At 30.3% G+C, this 18,398-nt stretch overlaps 1 protein-coding gene across 10 annotated transcripts in view; it reads left to right on the top strand.

Moving 5' to 3' along the window:
* Positions 1-18,398, top strand: part of LOC106873280 (septin-7) — a 93,835-nt gene that overhangs the window by 52,844 nt on the left and 22,593 nt on the right. For 6 of the 10 annotated variants that reach the window (XM_089358494.1, XM_089358447.1, XM_014920578.3 and 3 more), the window contains exons 4-9: positions 2,266-2,366; positions 3,418-3,552; positions 3,664-3,781; positions 6,089-6,184; positions 8,544-8,573; positions 18,026-18,122. In XM_089358494.1, the coding sequence (XP_089214620.1) occupies positions 2,266-2,366; positions 3,418-3,552; positions 3,664-3,781; positions 6,089-6,184; positions 8,544-8,573; positions 18,026-18,122 (577 nt within the window). The remainder of the gene's footprint in view (positions 1-2,265; positions 2,367-3,417; positions 3,553-3,663; positions 3,782-6,088; positions 6,185-8,543; positions 8,574-18,025; positions 18,123-18,398) is intronic. The other 4 variants (XM_089358230.1, XM_014920579.3, XM_089358402.1 and 1 more) reach the window with 1 other exon arrangement.

Below are 18,398 nucleotides of genomic sequence, written 5' to 3'. Positions count from 1 at the left end.
TTTGTTTTCATTTAAAAGAAAGATGATGGAGTTTTATAGATAATGCTTTCATCTGTGACTGAAATATGGGTTTGAGCAGTTATAAAGTGTGGTGAAAAGACTATAATATTGTCATCTACTTATGAGGTTGTGCATATATATTTTTATTATGAGATGAAATGGATAATAAGTATAAATGAGAAAGATCTTTACAGTATTCTGTTTAAAAAGGGTTACAGATTCCAGGATTCTATATATGTTCCTTCTGTACCTTACATAGGCCTACTGTCATTAGCAATAACAGCTCATCAGCCAGCATTTTGTGTTGTTTTTAAGGTGGTGTTTACTATTCAACAGAGTACAAGTGGGCAGGGCTGAATGATATCAAAAGGTTTGCTACTGTCAGTAATAGTTAGAATAGGAAGTCTCTCAGCCTGCTAGAATTTAGCTGCCAAATCTTCTCAAACCACCCCCTACTTCTCTTCAAGATAGAAAAAAATATGGCAAAAAAAAAAAATCAGTGTTAGTAATAAGTGGATGGTGCTGGTAATATAAGCTCCTTATTAATTTTTAAGGATTTCATAAAGTACGATTTTAAAAATGAATAATAATTAACAATTAAGATGTGAATCATCTGTGTACAATTTTGATAAAATTTTTGGTGAAAAGCTGTCTAAACTGTGGAATATGTTTAAAGTAACTAAGAAATAAATGTGGCTAAAGTGTGTCACAGTGTTGGGAAAAGCATTTTACAATGTGTAGCTTATAGTGCTGGCCTTCAACAAACAGCCATTGTTATTAGTAATTACTCCATTTTCATAAGATACACATGATAACTTTAAGTTACACTGTTGTGGCCTCACCCTAAATATATTACACTTGTAATTTTATCTTTTTCTTCCTGACAAAAAATTTTAATAATCAACTTAACTTTTTTGCTATTAGTATTGCTGGAGTAGTTTGTGATAAATTCTGTTTTTCTTTACTAATACACTTGGGAAAGATATCTACGTGACAGCTTTACATTTTTACTCCTCCTAAAATTTGAAATGTCATTCCAATGTTATAAATAATACTTATTATTCATTCCTTTTTAATGTTGCTCCATATTTTCAACTTTTCACGATGTTCAACTTTCTCAGAATATTTGTTCTATTCAAAAATGAATTTTTCTGTTTTGGTATAATGTCAGCAAATGATCCCCCTTTAATGGTATTTAAGTGGAGAGATGGCACTCAGTTACCTCTAGTAGCAGCATTTTACAAAAGCTTTGCATTCTTCACATTGCAATCCTGTATAATATTCACCTAATCTGTTTTGGAGAGGCTGCTGATTTTTTTCTTTATTGATCTGTATATGTTTGTGTGTATATACATGCACACACAAGCATACTTATGTATTAAAAATGAAGCCAATGTTTGATAGTAGCATAAAGAATTTATAATCAAATTTTTTTAATTATGTTATATTCCATCATTGAAGAAATTTGTATTATGCAATGCAAAAGTCTGCTGTCTAAATGAGTAAAATATGGCACATGTACTCACAAATGCATTTTCAATTATGTTTACAATACTACTGTAGCCGTTTCAATCTTCTGAACTGAAAATAATATATTACTCTTGTTCTGACATTCATAAAAAAAAACAAAAAACATTTGTTCCAATAATTTGTACAAATTCACCAAAGTTTCAGTAACTTTCTATTTGTCAGTAATAATTAAGTGTAAGTAAAATTATAGAATGTGCTATAGGCCACTGAGGAACTACTCAACACTTTCATCTCTAAGCTTTACAAATACCCAGGATCTAGTTTCATATTGACAGCGTCCAAATAAAATATCTTAAGTTCTATAAAATCATCATCATTTAATATATGCGTTCCATGCTAGCATGAATTGGATGTTTGACAGGAATGAATGGGTCCATGGAACACATTATGCTTTTTTACTTGTTTGGCATGATTTCTACAGCTGGATGCCTTTCCTAATGCCAAAAATATAAAAACATAAAAATTTTTAAATTAAAAAAGAAATTACTAATTAAGATTAAGAATATTCATTTCTGCAGTACTTCTTCTGGTTTGAGGAACTACTTACTGTTGACAGGACAAGTTGGTTAATTGATGCCATTATTTCAACTGCAACTATTATACATAATACTTTCATCCATGACTGCAACTTTATATATATTCCATTGAAATATCTAGGCTTTTTTATTAGTAATTTTATAAAATAAACTTTGCTTTCAGAAGATCATATTTTTCATTTTTTTTTTTCCTTTATAGGTTGACACAACTCAAGTACTCCTTAAAGAAAATGGTGTTTCATTGCGTTTAACTGTTGTTGACACACCAGGTTTTGGAGATGCAGTTGACAACAGCAATTGGTATGAATCTATTCCATTTTGTATTTGAAAAACATTGAATATTTTGGCAAGACTCTATGTAACATGTGTAAGAAGTGTGATGCAGCAGTTGAGATAGGATCATTGACTGGAAAGGATTTGGAGATTAATGATGTAATCATGACCTGTTAGATATGTGATGCTAGCTTACATAAAAGATGAAGCACAAGTGACCTTAAAGAATAAATAAACATGTAATGCAAATGCACACAGGGCATGTGCTCTTGGTAGAAAGTACCATTGGAAAAGGGAGATATAGGAAGGAGTAGTGTGGTCAGATCTCAAGATGCTGGTCCTCATAAAAGCTTGAGTTAAATGGAGATATGCTATATAGCTAACCTTTCCATAGTTCATGACAATGAAAAGATAGACTTTAGAATGTTATTGATGACAATGTATCCATGCTATTGTATCATAAGAAAAATAACTTTATTAATTCTAACTTTTGTTGCAATACTTCCAGTGAAACCTCTGTTTCAATTAATTTTATACAGCAATATTTCCATTGACAAACACTGTTTCAAAAATTTTATGGGATTTAGTAAAATACATCATGCTTTCAGAATTAAGCTGGTGTTTGGAAAATGACTAACAAATTGAAAAATAATTGGTTTCAAATTTTGGCACAGAGCCAGTGGTTTTTGAAGGAGGGGAAAAGTTGATTACATCAACCCCTGTACTTGACTGGTATTTAATTTTATTAATCCTGGAAAGATGAAAAGCAAGGTTGACCTTGGCAGAATTTGAACACAGGGCATACACTAAGCATTTTGTCTGGCATGCTAACAATTTTGCCAGCAGCCATCTGAATAAATGAAAATGGATTTAAGAAATAAAGAGTTTGACATGGGTTTTTAATTCTCTTTCCACTTGAATAGCTAACACTAAAAAGTGTGTGTTGCACAACACGATCTTATTTCCCTGTCTTCCGAATCTATGCAACAGGTCATTATAGCGGGCTTTAGTTTAGTTTCTAGTTTTGTCTTTTTACAATATTTTAATACAATTTTTTTTTTTTCCAATTCTTCAAAAGTTGGCAGCCTGTAATTGATTTCATTGACACTAAATATGAAGAATATCTCAACTCAGAATCCAGGGTTAACCGAACCATTATGCCTGACAACAGAGTCCATTGTTGCTTATATTTCATTGCTCCCACAGGTCATGGGTGAGTAATAATTTCAACAGTTTTAATTGGTAATATATAGCAAAACTAAATATTTGTCATAAAGAAGAAAGCTCATCTGTAATAAAATAATTGTTTCTCTAACTACTTCAGACTGAAACCGCTTGATGTTGAATTCATGAAACGTCTTCATGATAAAGTAAATATTATTCCACTCGTTGCCAAAGCTGATACACTGACACCAGATGAATGCAGAGATTTCAAGAAAACTGTAAGTTTTTTTTGTATTTATTTTGTATTTATTCTTTCATGATTTCAATACAACAGTCATTTTTACATCTATTTTCCATACTGATATGGGTTGGATGAGAGTGTTTTATAACTGGATATGATGTATCTATTCTAAAATCCAGAATACACATGTATAACAATGAAAAACCTAAATTTGATTTTACTATGTTGTTGGACAATATTATGTGGAGCTATGTATATTTGTAATTCATTATAAGTATTGAAATACTTTAGAAATAAATAGCCTCTTCCTATCTGTTGAAATCATTCTAGATTTCCACACTCTGAATTCAAATCCTGCTGAGATCAGTTTTGTCTTTCATCCTTCCAGGGTTAAATAAAATACCATTCCAGAGTTGCAGATTGTCAGATTCATTAGAATGTTGAGTAGGATGCTTTGGAGTATCTATTTCAGTTCAGCCCTAAGTTCAAAATCCTGCTTAGACCACCATTATAATGAAGTAACCTCTTCCAGGTAGCCTAATAAAAAGAGCAAAATGCACCAAACTCAAGAGTTTTTGTCCTTATCAAATAGGAGCAATCTAAGTGTGCAAAGAGCTCATTAACTATGATGATTTAAGCATTAAAATGTTATCTTATAAGTGATAATTTGAATATTTTATATAATGCTAAGCTGAATGTTAACTCTTAAAACTCTATAGTTCTTTCTGTCTCAAAATCTCCCAGTCTTGTTAGAAATTAGAGATTTTGATGAAATGTAATTAGTCCAGTTTAAAAATCATAAAAATATGACAATGGAATGAATTTGGATGAAGTTTACTGATACAATATAACGACCATTGGTGTACATTGTGAATGTGGTTTTTACTTAGTCATGTCACTTTCACCTGCCAAGATAGGTTGAATACAGTTAAGTTGATTACACATAGGTGTTTTCACATATAGTTACAAGATATTGATTCCTGGGCATCAGTTTCCTGTTTTAGAGCTGAAATTGTGCTCCAGCTAGTCTTTGTAACTTTGAAGCTACACGTTCAAAAAAGGATTCCAAGCTATGTTTTCATTTCCTCCATTCAATGATGTTGTAAGGTTCAACAAATGAGAGTTGTTCACTTTTATTACAATAATTATGTTTTCTTCATAAATCTGGAAACTACACATTTAAAATATATCAGTACTTTTTTTTTTTTTTAAAGATTACTATCTATTAAGAAAATTATTGAAGCCATATCAGTTATGTGGTAATTGCACTCCTGCTCAGAATCAGTAAATTCCAATGTCACTTAGTTGGTGTTTATAGATGAAACTGAAATATTCCAATTCTTTGTGTCCATGTCTAAGCTCTCTTTCTCTAATTAAATTAATGGATAATGTCACTGAATTCTAATTCACTTAACTTGAGGTATTCATTGCCATTATGTTCATAAATTGAAGGAAGCAAAATCCAGAGAAATTCACTCGATTAAATGTGAACAGGAAACCATGTGACAAGAAATTCTTTATAGAATTCAGAATGAAGCTAGACTTTGTCCCTCATGCACAAAAGTGATTGGTTGCAGTTTTATGCATTTTAGGATTGTAAGAGTTTAATATGTTTAAACTGAATTAAGAAGCTAACATTATTCATACAAGATAAAATTGCAACTTGAAGCTTGTATCTCTCCCTTGCATTTTCTGTTTCCTTTAGTTTTTTAAAACAAGGGGGATAATTCTTTTTTCTATGGAAATAAAAAATTTTTTAAAACATTGGATGATAATTTATATGCAGATAATCTAACAAAACAGTTCCAAAATTGAGTAGCAAAAACTTTGGTATTTCTAAGCATTTTAAGACAAAATATCTAACTTAAGATGAGAAATTGAGTATGTAATTTAATTAACCTGGGTATTGGATGTTTATGAATCATAAGTAACTATTGTTGTTGGAGATTAAGAAAAGAGTTTTGAAAATTAACGAGATCGTATTGACTATTAGTCATGAAGTGTTGCTTGAAACAAAAGCCTTTGTGAATATAAAAAAAAACACCTAATGATCTCAAATGCATGCATAGGAAAATGGATCGAGTCTTCACTCATTATTACAAATATAATTTTCATCTTTACACCTGTTTTTAATTTATTATTCAATTCATATATTTATTCAGAGGATGTGTATCTGTTGTCATACATTTTGAGTGAGTGAGAGAGAGAAAACACCATCTTTTATTAAATATAATAATTCTATAACGTTAGCTATATTATGTACATTTGTAGAATGAATGAAATTATGTCAAAGAATATATTCATTGTCTCCATTCCATGATCTCTTCTGACTTATCTTATGCAGATTTTAAATGAAATAGCGCAGCATAAAATTAAAATCTATGAGTTTCCTGAATGTGATGATGAAGAGGAAAACAAACTGCAGAAGAAATTACTAAAGGTTTGTTTATTCTACACTGTATTTCTTTGTTAATAATTGTTTTCTTTGTTTAAATATTTGTGGTGATTTATTTTGCTCCCCACCTCCATGTCATAAAAGTACTTATTTGAATATGAGAGTATTTTTTACATATAGTTTATAAAGTTGTTCATATATTTTATTGAAAAAAATCTTCCGAAGTTATGTTTTGCAGGTTTTGTATTGCAGGTGGAATTTTTAGGACTATTTCAAAATTCTGCCACCCTATATACTTCAATATTTTTTTATGTTTAGCTTTATTTTGCTTATTTATTCTTTTAATTATCTAAAAACAATTGCATTTCAAATTGCCTAGGATTGTCTAATATGGTACTACTTTTATCCTCAACTTATCTAAATTTATATGAGTGAATTATAAAGTTTATTAATTCCAGTGTCATACTTTTTGGCAGATGACTTGATCCGAGATCTTATGCTGAAACTGAAACAGCTACATTTTTGCAGAGCTATATTCACTTTCACATTCTTTCATACCACAGTCTGTTATGAAGTCTCAACACTGCACTTCTCTGACCTGCTTCCTGATACAATTGTGCACTGAAATTGTAACAGTGACCAAGTCATAGAAGGGTAACGGAAATTGTTGACATTTCAGAATAAACTAGAATTAAAAAAGAAATGAAAGATTTTTGAATATAGATTTTTGTGTTCATAAAAAGCTATGACTCTTCCACAATGTACTTACTAATATTTATTAAGATACTTCAAAATATTTAGTGATGAAACTGGGGGAAACTTATCCAAGTCATTAATTTAAAATTGTATTAATAGATATGATTAAGTATATAACATTCTTGACACTTTTAACAAAATTATGTCCCTGTTTTAAAACTTTGCCTGAAGTAGCATTAATGAATGCTTAGTATTTTGTGGCAAATATTTAGCAACCAAACTTTTTTTTTCCCCTTCATTAGTTTAATTGATTTAATGGGTTTTTAATATATGCTATTCTAGTATATTACTTCAAATTTTGCCAACTTTTAAACTATCATCCTGCTTTGCTATTTGTACTAATAACATTAATATAATAGCTTTCTGCCTTATAACTTTCTGCCTTACTATAACTCATTTGCTGTTATTGAAATGATGTTGGTGTATTATTAAACAGTTTTACACTAACACTGCTAGAAACTACCATTAGTGTTGACTTTTTTTAAAATATTGTTTTACTATATTTTCAGTTATCTTAGATTCATTTAAATTTAATTTAAGTTTGTTGTGGTTTTTTGGGTTTGTTTTTTTTTTTTGTATTTTCTTTTACCTATTCCTTTTGAATGATCAAACTGATTGTCTTCACGCCATATTTCTATAACTTTTATTTTAAGCACACTTTATATACTCTTAGCCATTCAGGAGCTTTTATTCAGGACCTTGTGGCTGGCTAGATTTTAAAATAAATACATTAAGTTCAAGCCTAACCACAGGATATGTATTGCCAAAAGACAATTTGAAAAAATCTCACTTATAGAAATAGTGTCAAAAGTAAGACTGTCCATAATTTTTGTTTCTAACTGCTCTACCAATAATATATTTTAAACATATAGGCCTATAATTAAATTTCAAGTTATGTAGTTGCAAGACTGAGTTATTGAACTAGCTCTTTATATTTGATTAGTATTCTATTCCACCTATTATTAATAACTAGATAAATAGAAGTTGGGTTAGAAAATGTAGTAATGTGTGGAAACATGGATGCTTTTGAATTTTATCTTTATCAGTTCATATCTCTGTATAATAGGGAAATTTTCGTTCTTTTTTCTTTAGTTTTTAGAAGAAAACTCTTACAACTTTTATTAATGTACAATGATTGTAGCTGTAGATGATTAAAGAAATCTTACTATTTAGCTTGATTTTTTATTGAGGTTCTCATACTAATTGTATTATAAAATCTTACTCTTGTGCGATACTTCGGTTTCATCTCTAATTATTATTATGACAAAAGTTGCATTTCACTATTATTTAACAAACATCTGTCTTCATTTCTTAATATACATTTTGTTTTTATATACTATTCTTGATGAAGTACAGAAATTGTATTATTTATCAATTCAGGAACTGTTTCATTTTAATATCATTTAATTATTTAAATCGGTGTGCATGCATATGTGTACAAGTATACATAGACATACACATATATGCAGTAATTCTATTCAACAATATCTATATGCTTAAAAACTTATAGAAGTTGAAAAAAATCTCCGAAATATTAAGTTGGTTTTCACATTTCTAAAAGTATCTTATCTCATACCTATCTGGGAAGTGAAGAATTAGCTGTCTGCTAAGTTGGATCTTGCACACTATTTTATTTTCAACCTTTCAGAAAGACTTAAAAAGCGGTAAATTCTTCAAGGTATGTAACTAAATTATTTTCTGCTTTCTGTTTTTTTTTTTTTTCATGTCTTATAGTGTCTCCATTTGCCTGTTGTTCTTTACCCAAACTCTTCTTTTTCCCTTTATGTCTGTACCTAATATAGTATCGCAACGTATGTGTTTTAGTTGTTGCTATTGCAATAGCATTAGGCGTGCTTTAGTTTCTAAATGCAACTTTTATGTTCACTGGCACATTTTATCTCGGTGTTCATGATAATATATAAATCTAATAATCTAATGTGATTTCGTATGTTAGTCACTCACTATTTGTATGTTTATACAAGGTTATTAAAAAGTGGTTTATGTTGAAGTCCACTTTCACAGCTCACTCACATCTGAAATTGAGTGTTACTTGACACTGAATGTAAAATAATCATTTCCCTTTTTTTCTATATTTAATCTGAGCTGCCTATATCTATTAGAAAATGCAGCTAATAGTGAGATGTTATACACATTTGAAATTATTCCTGCTGCACTCATTTGTATAATAAAAACTAGTTCCTGCTTCATTCATTAGAATTGTTATTTAAAAGTGTTCAGTTTTAGTTATTAAATTTTATATTACTTTCTCATAATATCGCTAACTTGAGCAATACCAGATATTGACTATTGGTTTTAAATAATCCAGATTATTTAGAATTTTGTTCAGAAGAAAGTTTAAAGTAGTTTTTAAAGCTGGTTTGGATATAATTGAGCATTTTCTGTTAGCCCATTGCATTCTTTTATTCTAAACAAAAAAAATATCTTTCTTCAATTACATTAGAAATGTCTCCTCAATATTTTCATAAATGTTAGCAGTAATACTTGGAAGAGATGGTTTTCCACTATAAAACTGAAAATAAAATGCTGAACAACAATTTTAATGATGTTCAGTTTTAAATTACATTAGATTATATATTAAAAGGTTGATTATGAAAAAATATTGAATTATTGGAGCTAATTTATTCTGAAAAACAACATCCCCAGGATAAGTCATTATTAGTTATTTTTTTATAGTTTAGGAGAGATTAAATACTTTGTATTAACATAATACAAAAAGTAATATATTTACTTTGCTCTACTGGACATATCTTTTGATATTTAATTACACTACAGACTACAGTTTTCTGCTCTACCAACTGAGCTACAATTCAATTAAATAGCAAACGAAACAACCATAATTATTTTTCTCATGTTCTACTCAGTTCTGCATTAAAGTATTTAGGAACTTTATTCTGTGAGTGGAAGGTGATGCGTAAGTTCACTTTGTTTTTGAAACCATTTAAGTAAAATTAAAATGAGGGTTGTCATAAAGTGGTATTTTGAGATTTTCTACTTAAAGTTAATGAAATAGAAACCATAATGGTTGAAATACTATATTTTATTTGATATTATCTAGTTATGAAATTTAAACTCTTACTACCAATATGGATTCTGTAACTTACCAATTACCAATGAATTCATACTACCAATATGAATTCTGTAACTTCTGAAATAGAATGTGCTGAATATTCTTATAAATTATGACCTGAGCATAAATGCCATATGTTTTCTAAAATAAATACCATATGTTTAAATGACAGTATATACTAACTGGATAAATAATGCAGAAAATACTTTTACTGACATTATTGCACTAATTCTCTAGTTAAATGTATGAGGGCCAATACTAAAGCACTTCCAGTTGTGTTATAGTATTTCATTTGGTGCCTTATTCTTCTGATTTCCAGAGCCAACTTTGCTCATCGCTCTTAGGTCAATAAAATAACAAGAATATACTGAGTTTATCTAATCATCTTTCCTGTGTAAATATTGTGATTAATCATTATTTTTCTCAGTCTGAAATAGATCACTAAGTTTATCATAATAATAAATGTATTTAAATTCAAAGTAACTTTATATTGATAGAGATATCGCAATGAAAAATGTTAATAGGCATAGGTGTGGCTGTGTAGTAAGAAGCTTGCTTTCCAACAACATGATTCTGGGTTCAGTTCCACTGCATAGCACCTTGGGCAGGTGTCTTCTAATATAGCCCCAAGCCAACCAAATCCTTGTGAGTGGATTTGGTAGATGGAAACTGAAAGAAGCCTGTCTTAAATATGTATAAAGTATTGGAGTTGATTCATTCGACTAAAAATACGTTGCAGGGAAAATTATTGTGTAGATAAGTTATATAACTGAATCTTATTCTTAGTGTTTTATTATTCTAGGTGCAGGTGTGGCTGTGTGGTAAGAAGCTTGCTTCCTAACCACATGGTTACAGTTTCAGTCCCACTGCGTGGCACCTTGGAGCAAGTGTCTTCTGCTATAGCCTCAGGCTGACCAAAGCCTCGTGAGTGGATTTGGTAGATGGAAACTGAAAGAAGCCCATAGTATATGTATGTGTGTGTGTGTGTATGTTTGTGTGTCTGTATTTGTCCCCCCACCATTGCTTGACAACCGATGTTGGTGTGTTTACATCCCCATAACTTAGCGGTTCGGCAAAAGAGGTCAATAGAATAAGTACTAGGTTTGCAAAGAATAAGTCCTGGGGTCGATTTCTTCAACTGAAGATGGTGCTCCAGCATGGCTGCAGTCAAACGACTGAAACAAGTAAAAGAATATTATGCCAGTTTCATATTCTGGATTCTTTTTTTTATTACAGTAAATACTAGGAATATTCATCATTGTGATGAAAATCATTATCCTGTTACCAAATTATCATAACTAGCTTTAACTTGCTTTCTTTATTCTTTGTTCATTAGTTCCCACCTGTTGGGAATAGGTATCAGAACTTTTGGCAAATTTACTTGCTATAGATTGGCATCTTATCCCGTTGGATAAGATCTCTCATCTGCTGAGCAGTCAAGTATTGGAACTATGGACTTTTTGAAGTTTACAAAATAATTGTCAGCCAAGAGAAATATGTTAAACTAATTAATTAATCTAGTGCAATGAGTCAGTGTTGGTTGGTGCTCTGCAACTTACCACATATATATATATATTGTTTGTTAACGTTTTTAATACTAAAAACTAGTTCTTGGTTAAACTCAGAAATATAAAACATTGCTTTTAAATCAATCAGTATGAAAAATGCTGGTTTTATTTTATTAATAATAGTTTTTTGAAGCTCTAACTTATTTTACCTAATCCAAAGCTGCATTGAATTATTAGAAATTATAATTTTAGTTAATTATAGATTAATACTTAACATTCAATGTAGGTTCAAAGTTTGCTTATGTTCTTGTTTTATTGTTGTTTGTCATTTTCTAAAATTCTTTTCAGGACCTTCTTATTCAATTCTGCATGTTTTGCTTAATTGTGCTTATTTACTTACTTATTTATTATATTTATTTATTTAATTTCTTCTTTTTTTTTTTTTTACTATTCTTATAATTTGGCACCATTTGTGCTTTTTTTTTCTCTCTGCAAATATATTTCCTTATTTTATAATTGAGGAATATCAAAATTAAACAAACTGAATGTTTGAATTAAATTTGATCTTGCTACCACAGTTTATCTTCACTATTATTCTCGATTGGTGGGTGGGGAGCTTTTTTTATTTAAAGAAGAAAACAAACAATTTATAACTTCAACACATTGTACTTAGTTTGATTCCATTTAAATACCCTATCCCATCTTTACTAAAATAAGTAAATGCAAAATATTATTACATGTAAATCTTTACTGCAACAAAGTCAAAATACATATCTACAAACTATGAATAGGATATTGCAACATGTTAAATGTTTAATGCCATTCTTTTCTAGATGACTGAACTCTTGATTCTTGATAAACAATTTTTCTCATTCAATGTTTTTATCTGTAAATCATACTCTTCATGCCTTTGGCATTTATATATGTTTAATTATTACAATTATGCCCTATATATATATATATATATATATATATATATATATATATATATATATATATATATATATATATATATATATATATATATATATATATATATATATATATATATATATATATATATATATACATATATATATATATATATACATATATATATATATATATATATATATATATATATATATATATATATATATATATATATATATATATATATATACATATATATATATATATATATATATATATACATATATATATATATATATATATATATATATATATATATATATACATATATATATATATATATATATATATATATATACATATATATATATATATATATATACATATATATATATATATATATATATATATATATATACATATATATATATATATATATATATATATATACATATATATATATATATATATATATATATATACATATATATATATATATATATATACATATATATATATATATATATATATATATATATATATATATACATATATATATATATATATATATATATATATACATATATATATATATATATATATATATATATATATATACATATATATATATATATATATATATATATATACATATATATATATATATATATATATATATATATATATACATATATATATATATATATATATATATATATATATATATATATATACATATATATATATATATATATACATATATATATATATATATATATATATATATATATATATATATATACAAGTTGTGGTGAAAGAGTACAGCAGGGTTTGCCACCATCCCCTGCCAGAACCTCATGGAGCTTTAGGTGTTTTTGCTCAATAAACACTCACAACGCCCGGTCTGGGGATCGAAATCGTGATCCTATGACCGCAAGTCCGCTGCCCTAACCACTGGGCCATTGCACCTCCACATATATATATATAATACAAATGATATATGAGCATATGCATGTATACATACATATATGTACATACCTACATCTACATGTATATAAAAATGCATATCCGGGTACAGGACGTCAAAAAAGGAACGGGAACATAAACAAAGTACAAAAAAATGGACTTTTTTTACGGACAACAGAATGAACACATAGGAAAACAGACGAGCCACTTATGGAACTTTTCCTTCATCAGCTGCCTCTATTGTAAACTAGGCATTTTGAAGATGAGGCATATATATATAAATTCAAAAAAATTAAGTGCATAAAAATTGGGAATTATATCAACTCATTCAACCTGTGACAATAGTGAGTTTGTAAGGTGTCCTGACTATGTCTTTAATTAGTTTATGTGATTCACAGTCCTCATTAATTGTGGTAGGTTTGAAAGACACAATTTATAACTTTGCATTTCAATGGTTGCTTTCAACTGTTCGTTGTAGTTTTGAACATAAATTTTGAATAGAAAGTTATATTGTGTGATGTATCAATAACTCTTGATAACTCTTCATCTTGTCAGTGAATGTGATACGTACTTTCAGTTTCCTGCAAAATTCAAGATTTTCTAAGAGTTTTTAATCTTATTACTAACTCATTTTAGACAATTAGATGTGGTGATTTTGTTTTTATCTCCCCCCACTCCCTTTTTATAGAGTTGTTGTTTATAAGATTTAAAAAGTGTTTTATGATTAAAATGTCTGTGTTTAACATTTAACGTTTGTTCATGCCATTAGGATTCAATTCATGAAGATAAATGACAACCAATAACTTTCATAGCTTCAACTGTATAAACACATTGATTTCAGGTACATAATATATAGACACATTGATTTCAGATACATAACATATAGACTGGTTGCAGCTAGAATATCCAGGGTCACCACTTTTCTATTTTGCTATAATAAATAACCATCCCTTAATTAAAAGGAAGCCTAAGTTTTGAAATGATTCACCTTTTCAAGTAGTTGTTCATTCAGTATGACGACAGAGCCCTAATTTTCATAAAATTGCTTTCCATACTATATGTATTTTCTTTTCCTATGGATGTAGATGAATGAGAGTCAAGCAAGGAGACCTTGGAAGTATGAATAGTCTGTTAAATTCTTTAGTTACTTGAATGATCAACATATATAAAATGGTTTTAACTCTGTGAAGTAGAAACACATTTTAATAGCTTGACTCTGTTTTGGGTTTTTTGTTGTTGATTTTTTTTATTTTTTACATAGACATGTCTGTATTTTTAAATCATTTAACATTTCCCAATAATTTTATCATGGCAGTTTTATTTTCTGGTAAATCATAAACTAAATTAAACCTTAAATATTGATCTGGGATTAAAAAAAACGTCATCCCTTTCTGTAATTGAAACATATCACCCTTTTTCTCCCATCATACAACTGACTGGAAAGAAAAGCAAAAGAAAAAAATTGTAATTTTTGTCTAAAATAATAACTTTTATGTTAAACTTTATCAATTTTGAAAAATCAGTATTGTATGTTGATTAGGCCTTCAGAGTGAACTACATAGAACAATCAATACATTTTTTTTCTCTCTGAAGTTAGATTTTTAACAAACAGGTCATTTCTACCCTGCTGTTAGCATCCCTGTAGCCTCTCCAAATGATGCAACCCCTCCCAATCTTTCCCACTTCCTCTAGCTCTTCTCCCATACACTCTTGCAAACCCTTCCCACTACTACTCTTTTTACATGAGGTGCACCTAGACACCTCATCACCACTATCTCTTTCTTTGGAGATACCACCAGTTCATTCTCACTGTCTCTCCTAAATGTGAGTAGTCATGTAGCTTCTCTATAACAAAACCTGCTTTACCCCAGCCTCTTCCCTCGTACCTTAAACCCCATCTAACGTAAGGATGCAGCACACATACTCCTCCTCAGGCTTGTAGAGTTTTGAGCTACACAGCAACCTCAAATACTGCTGGTAGCATGAAGAAAATCTCCCAGTACCCACTGTAAAGTGGTTGACTTTGGGAGGGCAACCAGTTATAGAAACCATCCCAAAGCAGACACTGGTGCACAATGTAGCCCTTTGACTCATTGGATCCTCATGAAACTGTCCAGTTCATGCCAACATAGAACAAGGATGTTAAATGATGGTATTATAAATATAAAGCTGTTGTAAAAGGATTCATAAACTAGTTGTTCTGATTAGAAACAATGAATTCACCTTCATTTTTCATTATATAATTACATTTAATTTTTTTCTTAATGAATTTTTTAATTTCTTTATATCAATTAACCATTTCAGAATTGCTTTTGAAATTATTTTTCTCCTTTATCTTCCACCACCTCTTTCATGTTCAACAAGATAATGCTTAAGTTGTTGTTAATAAAGCAGGATGGTAGCTTTTCTAATAGTGTGTAATATTTGGAACAAGAAGTCTTCTTGTGAACGTAATTTGGGCATTACTGTCAGCAGCGATTTGCACTGGACAAAGCACATCTCTAAAATTGTCAAGGAAGCCGAGGGTGTCTTGGCATTACTCAGCAAGACCTTTGTCGGCCATTCTCCAGCTGTTTATTTAAGGCTGTATATGGTTATGGTGTGGCCACACTTGGAATTTGCATCACCAGTCTGGAACACCTATCTTGCTCAGGACAATGACCTCCTGGAAACTGTTCAGAGACACGCAATCAGGCATCTACTGTACTCTGAACACCTTGCTTCCCTGAGTAAAGATACATTGAAGTTCCAACGTCTGGCAACTGACTTAGTAAACACCCACAAAATTATTAACCATTGCGCCAACAACCACCTTTTTGAGCTACATGTGTCTAACACACATGGGCACTCCTACAAAGTCAGAAAACAGCACAGCTCCCATGACTTTCAGAAACATTTTTTCACACTCAGAGTTGCTGAAGCATGGAACAAACTACTGGCATCAGTTGTTAGTTGCCGAGACATTGCTTCCCTTAAAACCGCCATGCTTCCTGAAATTTGCCAACACTACACCTGATATCCCCACCTCCATACGCATGCACACATGTATATCATGACTCATACACTGTTCACTTTCCTGACTTTTGTACATAATTGTATGTACTGTACATGTACTTTTGATAAATTGTAGTGCACCTCAGCACTATACACAATAATTTCATTATCATTATTATTTATTATTCTAAAGAGACTAAAATGGGCAGGAATAGTATGGGTTTTGAGATATTATGAAAGAAAATGTCTTGCTATTCTTAAAAATATTTTTTATTAAGATACATGAATTACTACTGGGGCTACCTTGATAAAATCAACAAATATATATATAATGGTGTTGAAATATATATATATATGTGTGTGTGTATATAAATATAAATATATATATGTGTGTGTATGTATATATAAATATAACTATATATATGTGTGTGTATGTATATATAAATATAGATATATATATGCGAAGACTTATTGGGGCAATCGAAATCGTGATGGCACCTGTGCCCAGCGTCTCCTTTCTGGCACTTGTGCCCGCAGCATGTGTAAGGACCTTCGAGTGAGATCGTTGCCAGTGCCCCTGGACTGGCTCTTGTACGGGTGGCACATAAAATACACCATTTTGAGCGTGGCCGTCGCCAGTACCGCCTGACTGGCCTTCGTGCGGGTGACACGTAAAAGCACCCACTACACTCTCTGAGTGGTTGGCGTTAGGAAGGGCATCCAGCTGTAGAAACTCTGCCAAATCAGATTGGAGCCTAGTGTAGCCATCTGGTTTCACCAGTCCTCAGTCAAATCGTCCAACCCATACTAGCATGGAAAGCGGACGTTAAATGATGATGATGATAATGATGATGATCCACCTCCACTCTCATCTCTAGCTATATTATCTATATTCTCCTTTATACCAACCTTCTTGTATTTTGAGAGTATACTTTGGTACCCTGTTACCACCATCTTTATCTTTCTTCCAGTTACTCTCATCCACCTTTATATAATATGGGCTTGCTATGTATCTCCTCTATAGCAAGACATCTGTGCCTGTCCCTCTTTCATACTTTAACCTTCAACACCTGACATAAAGTCACCTCCCCATCTCTTAAACACACTCCTATTCAGTTGAGGGAGCTTTTCCCTTCCTTTTTTTTTTTTTTTTTTTTCATTATCTTGCAAACTTGGCAATCTCACTAGTGCCAGTGTCACAAAAAAGGCAGCCAGTATCCACTGTAAAGTGGTTGGTAATAGGAAGGGCATCTAACTGTAGAAACCATGACAAAGCCAACAGTGGAGCCCAACAGAGCCCTGCACCTCGGCAGATCTTGTCAACCTGTCCAACCTATACCTGCATGTAAAGTGGATAGTCAATGATGATGATACATATATATAATATATCGCACACACTCACATATATATGAGTGATTAGTATCAAAATTGTAAATGCCATCTTTTATTATGAAATTAGCAAGGAGTTTACAACTTTTTTTTGTAACTATATATTATGTAACTAACATTATAACGACTAAGGTAGCACCCATGGTAAATAACCTCACATAGGTATCTATACCATTTCTCCCTTCATAATTTCAAATAATTAATACATTTTACAGTGAGTAAATTAAACATTTCTTTTTCCTATTTGTAAAAGTATAACATTTTATGTTTTAGGACCGAGTTCCTTTCGCTGTTGTTGGCAGTAACACTGTGATTGACTGCAATGGAAAGAGAATGCGTGGACGTCAATATCCATGGGGGATTGTTGAAGGTTAGAATAATATTTTTCGAAGATAAAAGTAAAATAAAGATGACTTTAGTTTAAAATTAAATCTAAGAATTTTTTTTCCAAACTTTCAATAAATCATTTTTTAACTATTTTTATATACTGGCAATTGATTGACAATAGTAAAGACCAAGTAAAAAATCTTGTACTCACACCATTGCTAAAAGCATATTGGCTATGACTACAAAATCTGGGGTGGGGGCAGTAAGTTTAATAACACTGGCAAGAATTTCCCTGCTTACCAAAAAAAATTTAAATGAT

The sequence above is a fragment of the Octopus bimaculoides genome, chromosome 1, assembly GCF_046866305.1.
Source record: "Octopus bimaculoides isolate indiv1 chromosome 1, ASM4686630v1, whole genome shotgun sequence".
NCBI lineage: Eukaryota > Metazoa > Mollusca > Cephalopoda > Octopoda > Octopodidae > Octopus > Octopus bimaculoides.
Note: the sequence above shows the minus strand (reverse complement) of the source record. Positions and strands in the feature narration are given on the sequence as shown.